Here is a 20,840-nt window from a genome sequence, read left to right as displayed (position 1 = left end):
CACAGCTATCTACGGGGCAGCCCCTGGTCCAGGTCCACCCAAGGGGACTCCGCTCCCCTGGTGCTCTTTGCAGCCATTGGCCACGGCCCCGTGTTTGGTGTCCACTTACTTCAACTCCGCAAGCATTTCTTTTATTTTTTTTTATTTTTTTTTATTTTTTTTAATTTTTATTATTTTTTTTATTTAAAAAAAAATTTTTTTTTTTTCAACGTTTATTTATTTTTGGGACAGCGAGAGACAGAGCATGAACGGGGGAGGGGCAGAGAGAGAGGGAGACACAGAATCGGAAACAGGCTCCAGGCTCTGAGCCATCAGCCCAGAGCCCGACGCGGGGCTCGAACTCACGAACCGCGAGATCGTGACCTGGCTGAAGTCGGACGCTTAACCGACTGCGCCACCCAGGCGCCCCTCCACAAGCATTTCTTGAGCACCTACTGTGTAGCCCACTTGCATTGTGCAGGACATACCCTTCTGTGGGAAGACAAGCGGCTTGGCCCTCCCCGGGAGGTCCAGCAGGGTCTACGGGTCCAGGGTTGGTGGCACTGGGGTCTCCTGCTAGGGACCCTCATCCGGGATGGGCCTTTGGGTCACCCTGGCCACCCTGGGCTCGTGACCCCGCACCTTGCGACCTCAGACTGTCCTGCTGTGTGTCTGCAGAGGCTTCTTGTTGCACAGCTTGTGGGGTCCCACGTGGACCCTGGTCCCCAGGATAGCGGTGGAGTGCGGCCAGGGGCTCCTGCCTCTGTACCTGGCCCAGTGAGGGTCTGCCTCCTGTCCGGATCCTGGCCTGAGCTCGCTGCCGGGGAGCTGGACCTATGGCAGTGGACTAGGCCCTGGGGCTCTCGGATGCCTAGCCGTGGCCACCATTCAGCCTGGGCTGGCACCTGGGGTGTGCAGGGTCCGTAGTGGTCCCGACGGACCCCCCCAGGCCATGCTTCAGCGGCGGAGGGGCCAGGGGGCCACCGGGTTCTGTGCTGCATTTGGGCTCTGGCAGGCCCCGGCTCACAGGTCCTGGCTCTGTCTTTGGCCAGCAGCGGGACCTGAGCCTAATCCCTGTCTGAACACAGTAGGGAGGCTGGAAGAGTGAAGAGGAAGGGCAGAGCACCCAGCCCCGCACCAGGCCCACCCTGCCCTCCCCCACCCCCAGGTCTGGACTCATCCCTTGGTCTGGAATGTTTCATCCCTCCTTCCTGGAGGGCTTTGGGCTGACTCCAGGGCCCGCTTCTTCCCGTGAGAGCCCCCAGCTGCAGCCTGGCCTGAGCTGGCCCCCTCCTCCCCTCCCCTCCCTCCCCTCCTTCATCAGAGCCTGAGCTAAGTGGTTCGGGCCCAGCTCCCCCAGGCAGGAGGCACAGGGAGCTGGCTAATGCCCACGGTCCCAGTTCCTCTGGGCTGCCCGCCTCCTCTCTCCTGATCCCCTTAATGACGGCTCTGACCTGTGTGCCAGCTGCGAAGGTGCGTAAGGTGGATGGCCCATTAGCAAATGCGGCGTGTGGAACCAGATGGAAAAGGCTGGAAGGCCCAGGGGCCCCAGCATTCGGGAGGCAGGATGGCTGTTGTACCCCTTCCTCCCCCCCGCCCCCCCGCCAGTGTCCAGCAGCAGGGCGCCCCCGCACATCTGAGGCCCAGGAAACATAACACGGCCACAAACTTTTCTTCATTCACTTTCACTGGTGACCCCTTCTGCCAGGGGCCCAGCACATCTTCCCAGGGTGGCCCCAGGTACCTCCCCACTCCGGCCCACAGTGAGCTTCCCGTGTCCGTCTTTGGTCCAGTTCTCCCACCAGCGGCTGAGATCGTAACACAGCAAGGCCCAAGTGTGGCCCCTGCTCCCCACCCTCTCCCACACCCACCCTCGCCCTCCCCTGCAGTAGAATTGACAAACCCTGGGCTGTGTGTATTTAAAATGCACGTGGGTACATCAGGAGGCCAGCACGGGAGTGGGCACAGCCGTCCCGCTGGCCCAGTGGGGCAGGGGGTCCTCTGGGAGCAGTGGATGGGCTCAAGGGAGACATAGCGTGGGGAGGGATGTGCCACTGGCCAGCCAGGAAGGACACCTGCACACTAGGAGCAGGAGGCCAGAGCAGAGGGTGAGGGCCTCCTGAGAGGACACCGTGGGATGCGGGGCACTGTCCTCACCAGGTCCAGGGACGTGCGGAACAAGCAAGTGGGTGTCTCTGGGCTCAGCAGGCCTCCTCCAAGCACAAGAGAGTCCCCGAGTGTGTTCAGGCTCCTGTGGTAAATTATCAAGGTCACCAAGTTACTCATGCAGAAACTTGTTTTTTTTTAAGTATTTAAAAAATTTTATTTATTTATTTTGAGAGACAGAGACAGCATGAGCAGGGGAGAAACAGAGAGAGAGAGAGAGAGAGAGAGAGAGAATCCCAAACAGGCTCCCTGCTGTCAGCACAGAGCCTGACGTGGGGTTAGATCCCATGAACCGTGAGATCATCACCTGAGCCGAAGTCAGACGCTTAACCGTCTGAGTCACTCAGGCATCGTAAAACTCATTTTTTATCGATCTTATTAGAGTAATTTTCAATCTGGTCAGATTTGGACTAAATTGAAGTTGGCCACTTAGCCTCTGCACCTGCTTCTGAAGCCCAGGTGTTCTGTGCAGAGAGCGCGTTCCGTCCCACCAGCCCCATGGGGTTTGGCTCTGTCCTCTGCACATCATCCTGCTTGAGGCCAAATGGAGAAGCCAGTGCTGGAGGGGTGGGTGGGGTGTGGGGGGACCAGACTGCGACCTGGGCGGGGGGAGGTGCTGCTCTGGTCCCCGGCCCAGGGGGGTTGCCCTCCAGCCCCAGGACATAGCTGCCTGGGGACAGGGACTGACCATCCTCCCGCTGCTCCAGACCCCTGGCGCGGGGCTCAGACCTACCCATTGGGGCCCAGAGTCCTCCCCTGGCCGTCCCCCCATGTCAGAGCCTAGCCTCTCCCCCTGGGCCACACGAGCGCTTGTCCCGGACTCCTTCTTAGCAGCCCACACCAACGGTGTGCCCCTGAAGCTGGCGCGGCCCTCAGCACTGTCCGTGACGTCCCCGAGCGGCTGCCATGGCGGCGCCGTGTGATGGGGCCTGACCCACACCTGTGCAAGGGCTCCCACTTGGGTGCCGGGGGAGATTCAAGCCCCACGAGCTCCTGTCTGAGTGTGGAGACCCTCACCCGGCCCCACCGCCCGCCGCAGTAACCCTGAGCCAGGCCCCTTCCCGCTCCCTCAGGCTTGCCGGGGCGGCCCCCCACAGCCGCCGTGCTCCTGTGGCTGCGGAATCCTCTTGTGGGGTGCCATAGGTCGTGCTTCCGACCCAGGTGTCGGTGGTGGTTCCTGTGTTTGCAGAATCCACACGACTTCTGTTCAAAACCATCCTGTCTGTCTGCGGTGCTGGCTCAAATGCCCCTGCAGCCACGATGGCACCAGGAGGTGGCTCCAGGTGTGCACGGGGCACACGGAAGTGCCCTCTGCTCCGTGGGCTCAAATCTGGCCAAGGCTCGAAGGCTGTGGCCGTGCGACGTTCCGAGCTTCTCCCGAGACCTGGGGATCTTGGAATGGCCTGAGGTCGCCTCTGCCCACTGACGTGGGGACATGTTTGGTTTGGGGGTGACCCGTGTAGAAATTGTGAGGCGTCGGTGTCGTTCGGCCCACTCTCCCGCAGGTGCCTGCACACACAGGGGACCCCGGGGCTTTGCTCCTGGTCTGTTCCTTCCTCTTGATTGCCCACCTCACAGCACACGGCTGCGTTCCACACAGCCTGAAGGGGCGACGTGGACGCGCCCCACCTGCTTATGCCACCTGTGGGAGCTCGTGGGGTGTCAGCCCTTAGACTGTCTGCTCTGCTCTGTGTCCCGGGACCAGCCCGGCTGAGTGGGGTCCACCGGGACTCACGCCAGCTCTCCAGCAGCCAGGGCTTCTGGAGGGAAATTCTTCCTGGCTCTAACCACATCCCTCTGAGGCGTGAGGGGCTGCCACACTCCCCATCCGGCTTCCATAGCGCTCCGAGGTGGGGCGGTGGTGCCCCAGGCCAGCCCCTGGGGCAAGAATGGGGGGCAGGAGCCTGGCTGTGCCTGGGGGACCCCTGCAGGGAACTGGGCTCCCTTCTCCAGTGACCCCAGAGGGAAGGCTGCTGGCCCCGTGGGATGGGAGGTGGGGTCTCGGTGGGACCGGCTTCTGGGGGAAGATGGGCTGGGATCAAGCCTTCAGCCTGTGCATGTGCACATGTGTAAGCGTGTGTAAGCGTGTGTGCGCGTGTAGAAGCGAGTGGGCGCACATGTGCTTGTGTGCGTGTGCCTGTGACACTGTGCCCCGCGTCCTTGGGGACTCTGGTCCTGTCCCCTGCCCCACCGTCCGGGCATGCCCACCCCTGCACATCAGACCTGGATGTCCTTCCTCCGTGACCCGTGGGCGGCAGAACGTTCTTTGATCTTGGATCCAGTGGGCAAAATTTTAACCGCAAGTGCCTGTTGGATAATAAGTCGTGTAATGAAACCTTCTGCCGCAGCCTCTGGGTGGTCGACACAGCCTGGGAAGGAGGTGAGAGGGTCACGTGCGGATGGGCGGGCCCAGCTGCCCCGGGAGGTGGTGCCATCCTCAAAAGGGGCGGGTCTGGTTGCCGTGGCCCGCGTTGTCCCCCTCCCACCCCGGAACCCCTGCGGGTCACAGGGTGAGTGGCAGGATGGCAGGCGTGGCACGGGCAGCACGTGGGGCGGACACGGTCGGGCTGGAGCCACCACCTCTGTGTGCGGCCCCCTACAAGCCTGCCTGGGGCCCTGAGTGCGGGGGGCAGGCGGCCGCCCCAGCCCAGCACAGAGCCTGGCCCCTCTCGGGAGGCCCCCACCCGAGAGGCTGCTCCTGGGTGCCTGAGCTCACACCGTCGAGCTGATCCTTGTCCCAAGGTGGGTCCCTGAGTCTCAGGGCTACCCTTGACCATCCTGTAGAGTCCCAGCCAGGCAGGCAGGACGTGGGGCGATGGGGTGAGGGGCAGGTCTGCTGAGCCCGGAGCCCTGCCCCAGCCCCTGCCCCACAGACCCGGCAGGGGCTCCCCAGGGGACCGGGGTCCAGAGGTGGCTCAGCAGGCCTCTCGGGAGAGTCAGAGGGCTGGGGGGTGCCCTTCATCTAACTGCCATTGTGCCTGTGCTCTCCAGGCCCGGAGCACCAGCTATGCCCGGAGGAGGGCCGAGCCTCAAACCGGGCCTCCCAGGGTCCCGCGTGGGCAGCCGACCGAGGCCGCAGCAGACGCTGTCCGGAGAGCAGCAGCAGATGCCCAGCCTGGCCCTGGCCGCCAGCTGCCTCGGCTCGAACCGCGGCAGGGATGCGGTCCAGATGTGTCGGCTTCCAGAGGCTTCGCTGATGGGGAGAGCCTGGCGTCCCTCTACCCCGGGGGAGTGAGATGCACCCCCACGTGGCGTTGCTGTGTGCCTCACATGCTCTCTGGGAAGGGCAGGCACACGTCTCACACACACACATGTGCATAAGAGCACGCGTGCACGCTCAGACAACATACACCCAACTCTCACAACCCACACATGTGTACGTGTGGACGCATGCACATGCACAAATGCACACACAGACAGCACACGCCCGACTCTCACAACCTGCACACGTGTACACGTGCACACACACATGCTCAAATGCACAGACAGACAGCACACGCCCGACTCTCACAACCTGCACACGTGTACACGTGCACACACACATGCTCAAATGCACACACAGACAACACGCACCCGACTCTCACAACCCACACACGTATGCATATACACACTCATGCACAAAGGACGGAGGTGACATACCACGAGACCAGAGACGTTGGATCTGGTTCCGACCTCCCGTCCCGCATCCTTCTGGAAGTGTGTTCCGTGTGGGGTGTCTGTGCTGCGGTGAGCTGTGGATTTATGCTCTGAGAACATTACATGCGGATGGGATATGTCACAACACTGTCCCAAGTGGACTCAGGAGGCCGAATCAATACTGAAACACACGAGGTTTAATGTTTAGGGTTGAATTTCTTTGGTTTGAATGCGGAGCTGCTGGGGCTGCTGGGGGCGGAAAGGACCACAGTGGGTGCCTCCAGAGGGCCGGGGTGTCCAGGGAGAACAGCCTGTCTGGGCTCCCCGGCCCCGGCTGGGTCCTGGCGCAGACGTGGGAGCCACGCACTGAGGCGGGCCCGCCCCCTCGCGGATGAGAGACGGACGCGGGTGCTATTAACCAGCCTCACAAAGGCAAACAGTGCAAAATACTGTATTTCGTGTGAGGTTCTGCATCTACAGCGTGTACACAGCACAGCGTCGGGCCTCTCTGGCTCCTATCGGCTACGGAAGCAGGCGAGCAGGCTGGACAGAGACAGAAACTGCCCGGCGGTCATCTGGTTGCCCATCTGGTTGACCTGTGAGGACACGCGGGGTCTGTGGCTGGTCCAGGACATTGTCAGGTTTGCAAGAATCCTGGGAAGCGAGGCTCCTTGTGCTCAGATACTGAGCGTGGCTGGCCCTGGGGACCCCCGACACGCCCCCTCGCCTCCCGGCGTGCGTTAGTCGGGAGGGCCTGCTCCTGGTGAAGCACCCCTGCCCAGACAGCGGGGCACACGGAGGAGGCACGGTGATGACGGCTGTGCAGTGGGACCCGGTGCTCGGATGTCTGGGCAACGCGAACTCTGTGTGCACGGTGTGTGGTATGCGTGTACGTGCGTGTGCACACGTGCGCGTATGTGTGCCGCAGAACGGCCGTGCACAGTCTCACACACGTGTTCCTCAGAATGTTCCCTCGCCCAGGGGACGGGCCCCTTACTGCACACAAGGCTCACCAAAACTGAGTCCGGGCTTGTGCCCAGGTGCTCACGGAAATGCCAGCCCCTTCTTTTCGGGGCAGGGAACTTTATGGCCCCAAATGCCCTTGTTGGGGCGGGGTACGGTCTCAACAGTGGCTGGCTCTGACGGTCGAGTTTGCTGAAGGACACTGGGGCATTTCGGAAGGCGCGGGGCCCCTCAAAGTCCCCAGCCGGCGCCCTGGAGAACAGTGGCAGCCCCCCCACCCCCGCCCCGGTTCCCACACGCTCCCGGATTGTGGTGACAAGCCCCGGCGTCCGTGACGCTCTCGGGCCTGTGGGGGCCGCAGGTAGGACAGGTGCTGAGCAGAGGCGCCGACGTGGCCTTCTGCCTCAGACGGCGGCCGGCGGAGAGGCTGGTGGTGACGGCCCAGGTCCAGAGCACCCCGTACCGGGCAGTAGCAGGCCGCCTGCGCCTTGGAACAAAGCTCGATGAAACACACACCGGCCCCTGGAAGACGTGGGTGGCACGTCTTCTGCCGTGGCCAGGCCGGTGGGGCAGATGGGGCACACGCCAGGCGCCGAGGGTGATTCCCCTGACGGAACCCCTGCTCTGTTCCCGGGCCGGCCCGGACACTGGGCACGGGGGTCGGAAAGCCGGTGACTGAGACACGGACGGCCCGTCTGACCTCAGGGCCGGTGGACGCGGAGGTGGCCCACGGCGTCTTCCCGCGTGGGTCCTTCGCAGAGAAGGGGGCAGTGGGGGGCGACGCCCCGCCGGCCTCACGTGGCGGGACCCTGCTGGTCCGCCAGGGGCTGCTACACGGTGGTCTCATTCTTCCACGGCCCTGTCCGGATGTTGCCCGTGCCGTCCGCGCTGAAGGACAGGACTTCACACATGTCTCCCTGGAGCAGCCCGTTCTGGCCGGGCCCGCCGAAGGGCAGGGACTGCGTCCTCCGGAGCATCTCGAAGTGGGCCGGGCCGTGGGCCACCGCCCTGGCTGGCCTCCGCGGGCAGCCGTAGAGCGCCGTGTCGCTGCCCTCGGGCTGGCTGACCAGGGGGAAGGGGTCGCCCTGGGCGCAGCAGGCCAGCGCGTGTGCCCCCACCGGGCCCTCCAGCGAGCTGGGGGCGCTGTCCGTGCGCGAGCTGCGGGGGCTGCCGTCCGGGCTGGACGGGACGTGGTAGGCGCACTCCTGCATTGCGGCCCCCGGGTGGCGGCCGAAGTAGGGGGGCTTAGTTCTGCCCTGGAGGCAGCCGTGCAGGTGCGGGTCGTGCCCAAAGGGGTCCTCCTCGTGTACGTGGACGTGGGCCGCGTCCTCCGTCGGCCGCTCACCGTGCATCTTGGCGCAGCACGGCGTGGCCGGTGACAGGCAGCTGACGTGGCCCCGGGCCGCCTGCAGGTTGGTCATTTTGCAGTGGCCGGCGGGGGGCGGGCCAAAGCCCCGCGGTTTGCCCGGACGCGGCGAGTCCCGCCGGCAGGCCACGGGTCCCAGCGCGTCCCCGTTGGTGTCGAGCGTGGGGTGGGCGCCGAGCGTGGCGACGCCGCGGGAGGGGCGGCAGGCCCACCAGCACCGCCACACGTCGTCTCTCTTGGCACAGTGGTGGATGAGCACGAAGAGCCCCAGCGTCACGCAGAAGGCGCCGTACAGGCAGCTGAAGATCATGTCCAGGAAGTGGCCCTGGGACACGGCCAGCGCCCCGAAGGTCCAGGTGGCCGTGAACAGGAACAGCGTGAAGGCGGCGGCCCGCAGCTGGGCCTTGAGCGAGTGCTCGTTCTGCAGCAGCGAGGCGGCCAGGGCGTCGCAGGCGGGCGGCGTGCCGGGCGGGGCCCCGGGGCCGTGGCCGGCCTCGCGCATCGCCAGTCGCCGCTGCTCCTCCGCCCGCGGCCTGAGCTCGTACCTGCGCTCTGGGTGGCGCCGCAGCTGGATGTAGGTGCCCAGGAAGTACACGCAGGTGACCAGCGCGATGAAGGCCGCCGGCCCGTAGAACGCGCCCAGGCTGGGCTCCCAGGCCATCCAGCAGCTGCGGGAGGAGAGGGCTCAGTGAGTCGTGGCGTCGGGGCCAAGTGCCCGGCGGCCCCGTGGTCCCTGACTCCCAGAGCTCACGGGGAGACTTTCTCTGCAGCGCGTGAGGCCTCTCGCACGGCAGGGACGCAGACTCGGCCGTGCCCGCCACCCTGCCGGCGCCCGGGCCGCCTGCCGTCGGGGCTGTGGGGGGCCCGCGCCCACCTCTCTTCGGTGACGCCTTCTCTCCCTGCCCCGGAAGGCCTCGGACCCGGTGCTGGAGCCCCAAGGGAGCAGGGCCGACCTTCTGGGGGCACGACCGGAAGGGCCCGAGTGCCGGGTGCCGCGCCCGACCTGTGCACGCTCTGAGCTGGCCCCGGAGACGTGGCCCTCGGTGTCCGGGAGGGGTCTGCTGGCGGGCGGGGGGGACGTGTGGGGGGCAGGCGGTGGTCCTGCTGGGCACCCCCCACAGCGCGGTGCTCCGGGCTTGGGGGGGGTGGGGGAGGTGCTGGGCCATCCTCCACTGAGGGGGAGATACTCACTAGGGCCCGTCCTCATCCTCTGTCCCATAGTTCCTGATGTTCGTGGCGGCCGTGACCCCGCAGATGATGAAGGGCACCCCTCCGCTGATGAGGTAGAACCTACAAGAGGAGAGAAACCTGCTCGTGGCCTGAGAAACCGCCTGAGCCCCCCAAGGACCACCTTGTTGTCCTAGCTCTCCTCCCGAAAAGGAGGGGCCCCATGTCCTTGACAAACTCCCACCCAACAGGGGAGCCCCCACCAGAGCCGGCCTCGCTCCTCCTCCTCCCTCCTTCATCTCCCTCTTTCTCTCCTCCCCCTTCCTCCTCTCCCTCCTCCCTCCTCCTCCTCCCCTCCCAGCATCTCCCCTCCTCCACTCCCCTTCCCCTGTCCCTCCCCCCCTCACATCTTTGTGCACCGCCTGGCAGCCTGGCTTCTCAGTTCCTTGGGGGGGAGTTCTGGCCTGTGACCCCCACTCCCCTCAGGTCAGGGACCCATCTGGATGGAAGTTGACCCTCATTCTGGGCCTGGCCTGGCCTTTTTGCCAGCGGGGCCTCAGCCAGTGGCTCCGTCTGAGGGCCTTCTGGTGCCCGGTGCAGTGAGCTGGCTCCTGGGAACGTGAGGAGCGGCCAAGCACACGGTCCACGAGCGCCTGGCCACCGAGGGCACCATAGGGGCCACGGTGACAAAGGCACCAGCTCATGGTGGCCACAGGGAGCGGGCGCCACCCTCCTGGATGAGGGGAATGGCCTAGGTCCCAGGACTGTGGGTGGGAGCAGGGTGACCTGGGGACTCTGTGCCTCCCAGAGTTCTCTATGCAGAGAACACGTCCTTCAGAACGAGGACAAATACGGACATTTTCTGACAACAATAAAACTGAGTGGATTTGTTGCCAGCTGACCTTCCAGAAATGCTGAGTGACGTCCTTCAGGCTAAAGGGCTATCACACCAGATGGAAACTCAAAAGAGTGGAAGACACCAGAAATGCTACATGTTGGGGCAAATATAAAAGATCTTCCTTCTTCTTGATTAAAAAAATATATGATCGCTTAAAGAAAGATTCTAATACTGCCTAGGGGAGTTGATAATCCATGTCGAGTAGCAGATGCTGTGTCTTTAGCACCGAGATGGGGGGGGGGGCACAGGCTCACGGGCGGGATCTCTGTATACCTTTCACATGGACGCGCACGCCTGTCAGACCAAAGACAGTGCGGAGAGCTGGTGCACATCAATCCCCGTGGCAATACGAAACGTTGATAGGGAAAAGTTAATAGACAAATTAAAATGAAATGTAAAACGTTAAAAGAAATAATCCGAAAGAAGAAAATAGGACAGGAAAAGAGGAAGAGAAGGAAAAAAAAAGAAGGAAAAGCAGAAGGTAGGTGGTGGAATGGAGACCTGACTCCGCCCAGCGTTCCGGGACGGAATGCCTCAGCTCACGCAGAGGTGGGCCGGGCAGGCGCGCCACGGCATGCTGAGACCGCCCCGTCCGTGGCGGGAGCACCTTCCGTGCGGAGTTGCAGAGCCTCTGGACGTTGATGGAGACGGGGGCCCAGGAAGGCTGTGGCAGCCACCCTGATACCAGGGAAGAAGGGCTTCAAGGGGAAGAGTTGAAGAGGCCCGTGTTATGGCGATATCAGCGTGGCTCACGTGTGCGGCCCAAGAAAAGCTTCAAAATATGGGAGGCAAAAAGGGACACAAGTAAAGGGAAAGACAGATAACTCCAGAATCACGGTTGGCGATTTAAACTCCCCTCTCTTAGCAGTTGCTGGGGCAGCTAGGCGAGAAATCGGTGGAGAAATAGAAGACTTGAACAATGACATGAATCACTTCCCCACAAATGCTCTTCCTGGACCATCACACCCGGTGACTGACGATGCTCGTTCGTGCCCCGTACCCGCGGTCTGCTCACCGTGGCGGATGACGTGCGCACCACGAAACAAACGTCGATCAGGTTAAGAGGGTTGTGATCATCCAGAGCATGTGGCCTGACTTCCTGACTTCCATGAAGTCCTATTAACAATTAATAGCAGTGAGGAAACTAGGGAAACCACAAACACCTGGAGGTGAGATGACACACTTCTAAATAACTCATGGGTCTAAAAAGACGTCATGAGGGAATCTGGAAAACGTCTTAAACACGACGAGAAAGGAAACAACATATTTTTGGGATGCAGGGCTCAGAGGAACATTCATAGTAGCAAATGCTTCTGTGGGAAAAACAGGGAGGCCTGACATTCACTACCCAGGACTCCACTCGACGAGGCAGAAAAGGAAGAGGGCAGGGTAAACTGAGTCACCAGAATGAAGGAGACGACATGGAGGAGAGCAGACAGCAAGCAATAGTGAGAAACAGCAAGCCAAGCGTCGATTTCCGCAGACAATCGACAACCCTGTGCCCGCCTGGCCGGGCTGACAGGAAGTGGGGCCACAGAGAACCAGACTCCCATGGGGCGGGGACGGCGATTTGTAAACAGCCGTGGCCATTACTTCGGCAGCTTAGATGAAGTGGCCAAATTCCTCGAAAAAAATATAAATCAGCCAGATCGAAACAAGAATTAGGAAATCAGGATACTCTGTATCTGATAAAATGGTTGGTGCCAACATTCACAAACATCTAGCAGAGGAGACTCCAGGCCCCTCGAGCGTCAGCGGTGCGTATGGTCACGCGTCTAAGGAAGAGATGACACCGGTCCATCTTCTACAGGCTTTTCCAGAAAATAAAGAAGTGTCACCTCCTGACTCAGTTTACAGGGCAGCCGAAGCCGTGCATGAGAAAAGAGTGAATTGCCCTCGGTGTCCCCCTGAACAGACACAAGCCCCTCTAACAGTGTATCAGCAAATGGAATCGAGGACTTTATGCACAGGACAAAATATCACAAGTAAGTTTATCGCAGAAATGCAAAGTGTGTTCGTCATGAAATCGACGTGGTTCGTCGTGGAGCACAGTAGGGACATGAGATTGGCTCGTAGATGCAGTAACAACACCTGACAGAATTTAATACACGTTCATCGTGAAAAATCTCAGCAAGCTCGGCCCGGACGGAGTCTCCTGGGTCCGCCGAGCGGCACGTAAGGCAGGGGCTCCGAGTGCCTCTCCCGGGCCTGCAAGCAGCCGGCCCAGGGGCCCGAGCGACGCGGGTGGAGGCCGGAGATACCCTGTGAGGTCCGGCACGGCACAAAAGGCGGGGCAGTGAGCCAAGCTCGGCAGAGCTGCGAGGGAAATGTCCCCGACTGCTTTCGATGGCTGGAGGAAAATGCCGCTGGTGAGCGTGTGCTTGGGGACCTGGCCTGGGGTCCAGAGCCTATATATAGCACGGAGAAAGGCGCCGGCCTGGGCCGCGTCCACGGCCGGCTGGGACGCGTGACGTCATGTGACGTCGCCTGCCACGCCTGGCTGCGGCAGCTCTGCTCCCAGGGCTGACCAGGCTCGAGAGCCCCTTGGAACCTGCAGAAAGTCACCGTCCCCCGAGCCGTGCCTCCACCCACCACGGAGACACAGATCCTGGGGTTCCGGCCAGGAGGTCCCCTTTAATGCACGAGGAAGTGCGTGAGGTGACGTGGGAGCGCCGAGACGGGAGCAGCGTGGCGCTCGCCCTGCTCCAGCGGCAGTAGCAGCCCCCAGCGGGTCGCTCTGTGTCCTGGGAAGACAAAGGGGCCGCATTGCTACGCTGCACCCACGTGGGTGGCTTGCCTTGGACGGCCCCCCGTGGTCCCCCCAGGCCAGTGTGGCCCCCTCGACTCCTGTCCAGCTCCAGTGGCCACAGACCATTCCCAGGGGGCCCCTGGCTCAGGGGGACTGCGTCCTCCAAGCCCTCCTGGCTCACGCATCCTGCAGGGTGATACAGCCCCCACTGCCTCCGGCCGGGCCCCTCAGGCCGGCGGGCGCCTCGTCCTCGGCTGGGGCTCTCCCTGCCTCTGCCCGAGCGGCTCCAGCCCCAGGTCGCCAGCCCACAGGACCGCCGGGGAGCTGGGCTCCTGGTGCCGGACCGGCTGTGTGGGCAGAGGGTGCCGGTGGCCCCTCGGGTGCCCCACCTGGGGTGGCCGTTCTCACTGCGGCTGTGGGCAGCCAGCGGCGTGGGCATGCGGGACGCGTGCGGGGCCCTGGCCGTCCCCGAGGTGGGCTGCCCTGTACCAGCCTCAGCTCGCCCGGTGGCCGGGGACCCTTTGGGCCTGGTCACCAGTGCCCTCCAGCCACACCCGCCCCATAAGGCGTGAAGCCCAGTCTTGGGCGTCCCATCCGGCATTGTCGCTGACCGGCCAGCCCTGGTGGCACTGAAACCCCTGTTCACTGTAGGACGTCCCCTGATGTGACCCCAGGAGACACTGGCACGTTTAAGACCAGCCACGTCTGCTCTCTGTGTCCCCACACGGACCACACAGGGCAAGTCAACTGGGATTCTGGGAGCTCACGTGGCTCCCGGGGACCAGACCTGTCTCTTCCTCTAGGGGGATGTTTTTAGAAAGAAGGGTGAAGCTGACCCTCCGTAGGACCCCAGCTGCCACCCCGAGGCACCACGCTGGACCCTGAGAGGCCCTTGGACACCTACAGGGCCCAAGGATGCAGGCACCTGAGGAGGAGGGTGGAGTGGGGCCCTTGCCCGACTGGCCTGGGCTCCCCCAGAAGCACGGGGACAGTGTCCCACTGAAGGGCAGATCGGGGAGTCCAGTGGTGGCCTGAACCAAGGACACCCGGCCCAGGGCGAAGCGTCACGTGGGGTCAGTGGAGTGGAGCACGTGATGTGCACGTGCAGGTATGTGAAGTCTGTCCCTGCCGCGGGCTAACGTTGGCCCCCAGAACGGGGTTGTGCCGCCTGCACGGTAAAGAGATTAGGGTTAGGGTTAGGGACAGATACAGGGATAGGGATGGTCCAGGTGACCCGGGTGGCCTGACATCATCACAGAGGTCCTCGTAAAGGGAGGTCGAGGTCAGACAGGAGGGAAGACGCCGCATGGCTGGCTGTGAGTCAGAGGAGAGCCCCCGACGAGCGTGGCGCCTCCAGAGGAGGCAAGACCACGTGTGTCCCCTGGAGCCTCAGAGGAGCCACCTGCCCTCACCTGGACGCGGCCCAGGACACCGGTTCCGGGTTTCTGACCACCAGGACGGTAATGAAATAGCGTGCTGTTTTAAGTCACATCAGGAGCAGAATGAGAGTATGGTCCCCGGCCACACACGCCTCTCCAATGTCACCACTGCCACATGGGTCCCCAGCCACACACACAGCTCTGATGTCACCACCTTGCCATGTAGGTTCCCAGCCACACTCTGCTCTGATGTCACCACCGCACCACGTGGGTCGGGAGGGGGAATTACAGAGCTGGGTGCGAAGGTGGGTTGGGGAGGATCAGGCTCGTTGAAGCGCAAACACGCTTCTAGCTGCTCTGAGCGGGAAAAGCTATTTGCGACACACGCGGCCACAGGCTCAGGTGAGGCGCGAGCAAGGAACTCCTCTAATTCACCGAGAAAAGACAGACGGCCCGACGGAAAATGAGAAAGGGGCTAGAACAGGCAGTGCACGGAGAGAAAGCCCAGTGCCCACAGGGAGCAGGTCACAGCTGGGGCAGGGGACAGAGTGAGTCGAGGGCAGGCGGGCAGTGGGGGAGCCTGTGCGGGCGAGATCTCAGGGCCAGCGGGGGCGTCCGGGCTGCAGGAAGGGGCGGCTGAGCCGAGCCCTGGGCCCGAGCCCGGCTCGGTCGGCGAGACGGCAACGTGGACGTCACGTGGACGGTGCAGCGGAAGAACCAGGTAGAAACGACATAAAGCGAGCGAGTCCCTGTATATACACAGCTCAGAGTCCCTGCAGACAAAACTGGAGTTTGAGGACTCACACTTGGCTGGGGAAGCCATAGAAAGAGACAGAAGTCAAGAGCCGGGACGGGGGTGCGGGCTGCAAGTGGACGCGACCCTGGAGGCGTCTGGCAGGGAAGCTTCCGCTTCTTCCCCTGAAGGCACGTGACAAGTTGCGTAAGCTCGCACGCATGTTTTTGGCATTTTTTGGTGTAAATGTTCTACTAAAACAAGACAAACACTCCAGAAAGGAACAGGTGTCTCCCGGAGCCGTGGCCCGGGCAGAGCGAGCGCGGCTCCCACGTGGGCACCTCACTCGCCTGCGGCCGACGGGAACCAGGGCTGAAGCGGGAACGAACCAGCTCCCGGGACACGGCAGAAGTCCAGGCAGCGGGCACGGGCTTTTAATGAAAGGGCAAACCCGGGAGTTCTGGAGGTAGAGACCAGAGAATGATCCGGAAGCCTGTGTCAGGGTCGGCCGAGGTCAGCAGGTGTGGCTGCGGCACAGTCCGACCCCTTCCGCGATCCCATCCGTGGCTCACTCCCTCTCTGCCACCAAAGCAGTGCTTGTCAGTGGTGGCCCCGGGCCCAGCCACCTGGGGCAGGGGGCACGGGGGCCGCGTTGATCTGCGGCCGGCTCCCCGGGGTGGTGCCTGTGCTGGGGGTCCAGGGGTCCACAGGGTCCACAGGGTCGTTGTCCACAGGTGTCTGTCTGCCTCTCAGAGGACGGGCAGCCGTGGACGCTGGGGAGCAGGGCCTCCGTGGCGGTGTCCCTCTTTGTGAGGGCCCAGGAGGATGCGTCTCCGGTGCCACACATCCCGCCACTCACCAGCATCTATTTCAGCGATGCTTTGCCAGACGTGAACTTTCCCGCCACCAGCCCTGCTGAGCCGGCCTTGATGCTATAAACGGGCCATTTGAGGGCTCCCTCTGTGTGCGTGTGCGTCCAGCGAGCCTCGCAGCCTCCGGAGCTGCGGGAAAACCTGACCTTAGAACCCGGGCACCTGCCTCCACCCGTGAGCGATGCCGGATGGCGTCTCGGGGGCCACAGGAGAGACCGGGCACAGCAGACAGTTTCCCCGCAGCCCCCAGCCCCCGATTTCAGAGCCAGCAGGGGACACATGACGGGGTCCCAACAGCCGGACGGGGGCAGTGAGCCCACCTCGCCCTCCTGGACAGTTCTGTCCACCGGCCAGCCGTACTTGAGAGCTTCTCCCCCCACCCGCCCAGCACAGCCAGAGGCACTGCCATTGGGCGTGACGGTCTCCAGCTTGCAGGTGAGTTGCAGGGACAGGAGAATATTTGGGATTCTCGGTGGGGTCCTGGCTGCCAGGCCCTCCTGGGTTCTGAAGGAGGAGACAGGCAGCTGTGGGAACGGGTTGGGGGATGGATGGGCTGGGGGTGGGCTGCAGCCTTGGGGAGGCGGCCCAGGCGGGGGGCCCGAGGCCCTGGGAGCCCGCTCGGACGCCCTCGGATGCGAGGAGCCCTTTGGTGCTCGGCTTGGCGGCCGTTACACCCTTGCGGCCTCTCTTCCGGGCGTCTTCCCTGCACGCCCCTCAGTGCCTCTCCTTGGCGGCTTTTAGTGCGTTTCCTCCCTGGACGTACAAGTCTTCATGGAGGAGGCTGAGCGCTAAGTACATCCCGCAGGCCCTGCTGGGACGGAGCCCAAAGGGCCCAGGCATCCAGCGGAGTCCAGAGTTGGGGCCCGGCTTCTGCAGACTCCGAGCCCTTGGACGCTTCTCTCTCTTCCGGAGCGCGTCCCATAGCCTGCCGCCGACCACCAGGTGGACCCTGCCCGAGGGGACGTTCACGCAGGCCAGGGAGGCGAGGGGGCGGGAGGGGCACGGGAGCGTGGTCCCCGGCCCGCAGGCTGGTGCGGCCCCGCTCAGTCACAGAAAGAGGCCCAGGACCCCTCCGGGGGCTGACCACTTGGGCCTTCTGGACCCGACTAAACCACCCCCACGAGAGGCACCTCCTCTCCCGAAGAGCGTCCCCCAGGACTGCCTGGCCCTGGGGCCGCCCTGCGGCACTCAGGGAGGAGCGCGCCCTCGATGTGCCGGGAGAGTTCGTCCAGGCCACGCGCGGGCACGAGGAGACGCAGCCCAAGTGAGCTCGAGGACCACGCGTGTGCCGTGGGCAGGTGTGGGGGCTGCGGGACGCGGCCCCAGGCGCCGCCCCGACCCGGGATCCATCTGAGAGACGCCCATCTCCGGGTCCGGTTAGCACTCCGTGCCACCAGATCGATGGTTTCGGAGGAGACCACAGAGCACTTACACACTTGTCTGAGTGTGCTGCTGGTAAAGCCACCGTGCGCTTGGAGATGCACGGCACAGTCACCCACGGCTTGCGCCGGCCGAGGGCGAGTGGCGGCGACAGCCACATGGGTTTGGTGCCTGGAGGGGGGCTGTTGACGAGACCCTGGGGCTCACGCAGAGACCCAGAGCGATGTCTGTGCCGAGCACAGGGCACAATGTGTGTGCACACAGCTCTGCCTGGGGTCCCGTCCAGAAATGCGCCCTGACATGTAGCGTGAGGCCGGGACGCTCCATGATTCCGCGTAGGAACACCACAGTGCCGCGTGCCGGGACTCGCCTTGGTGGTGCCAGCCCCGGGGGCGCGTGGCCATTTCTGCCCGAGAAGCGGTCCTGACTTCCAAAGCTCGGCCTGTGAAGCGGGACCTCTGCCCCCCGGTGTGGCATCGTGGGGTCACCGGAGGCCACGGGCATCAGCCGGGGTGGGTCCGGCTCGGTTCGCCGATGGCCTTGGAGCCCCTGCCCCCATGCAGGACAGCCTCCCACCTGGGCCCTGCATGGGCTTCCTGGGGGCTCCCGCGGCCGCGCCAAAGGGGCGGAGAAGCCGAGAGCAAGTGCCGATCTGTGCCGTCTCTCAGGATACACACTGCCGTCGCGGAAGGGGCTCCTGCGGAGGCAGCCCCGGGACCATCCCCCCACCGGGCCGGGCGGTCCCGTTCGGCACCAGCTGCATGTTGGGTGAACGGGCCAGCTAGCGCCTTTCACCACAGGGCTCGCGGCGTCTAGAGCGTGAGTGCCTGGGTTTTAGTGCAGCTTTCTTCAGGTAGAAACACTACCGGCAGGCTTTAAATAATAGTGACCTACCTTGGTGCACTGCATCAGAAAGGCCAGGAGAGGCTGCAGAATTAGGGCATAATCACAGGCAGCTAAATTGGGAACTGGCCCTGAGGATCTCGAAAATCACAGCAGGGAGGCCGGCTTCATTAGGAGACACCTCCCCCGGCCAGCTGCGAGGGGCTGAACGGTGTGTCCCCAGGCCCACACAGCAAAGCCCCACCCCCAGGTGATGGCCTGGGAGGTGGGTGCGCTGTGAGAGCGGAGCCCTCATGGACAAGGTCAGACCCCAGACAGCCCCCTGCCCCTTCTGCCTGTGAAGCAAGAAGTCTGCTCCCACTGCAACCGAGTGTGCTGGCCCCTGACCCCAGGCGTCCAGCCTCCAGACTGTGAGACACATTTCTGCTGTTTATAAGCCTCCAGTTGGTGGCATTGTGTCAAGGCAGCCAGCATGGATAGAGACCTAACAGAAGGTGTGGAAGCCTTGAGAAGGTCTGTCTCCTGAGAGACCTTGCTGAAGGGGGCTGAGTAGCGCCGTTGGGGGCGCCACGGCTTCGGCCAGCACAGCACTGCTGCCCAGGGCGTGCACTGCTCTCCCCGCCACGCTCCAGCGTGCTCAGGGCTGACGCTGCTCCCGCAGAGCCGCTGTGCGGGAAGTGGGGGGCTGGTGTCCTTAAATTGTCTGTACTGGCGACCATGGTGGTGAGGTCGTGAGGCCGGCTGGAAAAGCGCAGACACGGGAAGAGAAGACATCTGAGTAGCAGTTAAAGGGATCCAAGGCAGTGACGAACGGCCCGCGGTGGTTTGGCCTGGAGCCCTCAGCGCGGTGCGACCTCGCGGACTTGGGAGCCGTTCACGAGTCCTGTTCTCTGTGGAGAAGGCTGGTGCAGAGAACACGCAGCATTGTTCTTGTCTCAGTGTTTCTGGGCCCGTCTGCCTTCTCTTACCACGTGCTTGGACACGAGCAGGGGCCGGCGGGCGTGCCTGGGACACATGCAGCGCAGTCTGCCCGCGGCAGCCGGGTCCGTAGACTGGGCTGGGGGGCGGGCTGGAGACAGACTGGGGCAGAGTCAGGGACTGGGGACCACCTGATCTGGGTCGGGGGACAAGGACCATCAGGAGCAGTGATAGCTCTCTGACATGAATGGTGGGACGGGGGACACATGGGGGACATGGGGTGGGGGCTAGTTCCTGGGGACACACGGGGGACATCAGGTGGGGGTTGGTTCCTGGGGGACACACGGGGGACATTAGGTGGGGGTTAGTTCCTGGGGACACACGGGGGACATCAGGGGGGGTTGGTTCCTGGGGGACACACGGGGGACATTAGGTGGGGGTTAGTTCCTGGGGACACACGGGGGACATCAGGTGGGGGTTGGTTCCTGGGGGACACACGGGGGACATCAGGTGGGGGTTAGTTCTTGAGGACACACAGGGGACGTGGGGTGGGGTTAGTTCCGGGGGGGCACATGGAGACGTCAGGTGGGCTCCTGGAATCTGTCTGACACCCAGCCCTGACCCCACAGAGTAGCTGGCCTCTTGGGGCTGACCCCTCTCACCTCCTGTTGCCCCTCGCATCCCCTCTCCTCAAGGCCATCGCTTCTCAACACGCACTGCCTGGCACTGGTCTTGCCCTCCTGCGTGGGAAAGCCAGACCCTGGGGCTTGGACCTTGCACCCCAAGCTGAGGCTCTGAGTCTGTCCTATCCCCGAGCCACACCTCCGAGGCCATGGGACAATACTTCTAGTGAGAAGATTTACCCCTTGGTTCCAGGCCGTGACATTTGGCAAGAGGCACGGAGGCAGCACTGAGGGACTCACGCTTAGTGGACAGCCACACCTGTGGGGACATACTAGAAGGGCCAGCGCTCTGGTGGGTGGTGCCTGGGGCCGGCCACGGCCTCAGCCAAGGTGCTCCCCAAAGATGGAAGCACCCACTGGGCCGCAGCCCCACAGTGCCCCCCAACCCCACGCGGAGAAAGCCCACGCGGCCAACCCGGCCTCGGGGGTTCAGCCAGCAGGCCGAGCAGCGTAACCTCCCCTCGAGGCTGCCCCACCACACCTGCGCCCCGGGGCAGGGATGAGGGTAGGAACGAGGGGCTGTGTCTCCTGTCACTGTGATGGGGACCTCCCCCTGAGGCCGCCAGCCGCCTTGGTCGAGCTGGAATTTCCTTCCCTCAGCCTGCCACTGAAGTGCACAGGTGTCGAGGGGACCCCCCACCCCCAAACCCAACCATATATGGAAATTAAACAGCACACTTTTATGCAACCAACAGGCCAAAAAAAGAAAAGGCAAAGAAAAAGAAAAAACAATCAGGAAAATCAGACACTACTTAAAATGAGTGAAAAACCCTGCAGCGTGTCCGGACTCATCGGCAGAAATGTCTAACAGACAGACTAAGACAGAGAGAGAGAGGACTAGGATGGTGTGGCAGTTCTGGCCCGAGCAATTAGGCCGGAAAAGAAGTAAAGGCCACCAGAACTGGACAGGAAGCAGGAAGCAGTCCCGGAGTGCCCGGGTCGCAGTCGTACAGACACGACGCGTCGGGGTCCACGGGAAAGCTCCCGGACACATTCAGCAAACCCCAGGACGGAAGGCCGCACGATATCCGGCTGGGTTTCTACTCGTGAGCTAGAATCAACCCCAAGAGAACATTAAGGAGACAATCCCATTCACCACAGCACGAAG

At 63.1% G+C, this 20,840-nt stretch overlaps 1 protein-coding gene across 1 annotated transcript in view; it reads right to left on the bottom strand.

The window, feature by feature from the left end:
- Window positions 1–6,216: 6,216 nt before the first annotated feature.
- Window positions 6,217–20,840, bottom strand: part of ADGRA1 (adhesion G protein-coupled receptor A1) — a 34,688-nt gene continuing 20,064 nt past the window's right edge. Inside the window, exons 6-7 of the mRNA XM_045439331.1 lie at window positions 9,302–9,400; window positions 6,217–8,778 (exon numbers count right to left, since the gene is read on the bottom strand). Coding sequence (XP_045295287.1) covers window positions 7,575–8,778; window positions 9,302–9,400 — 1,303 coding nt within the window. The 3' untranslated portion in view covers window positions 6,217–7,574. The remainder of the gene's footprint in view (window positions 8,779–9,301; window positions 9,401–20,840) is intronic.

The sequence above is a fragment of the Leopardus geoffroyi genome, chromosome D2 (assembly GCF_018350155.1).
Source record: "Leopardus geoffroyi isolate Oge1 chromosome D2, O.geoffroyi_Oge1_pat1.0, whole genome shotgun sequence".
NCBI lineage: Eukaryota > Metazoa > Chordata > Mammalia > Carnivora > Felidae > Leopardus > Leopardus geoffroyi.
This window is presented reverse-complemented; position numbering and strand designations above follow the sequence as displayed.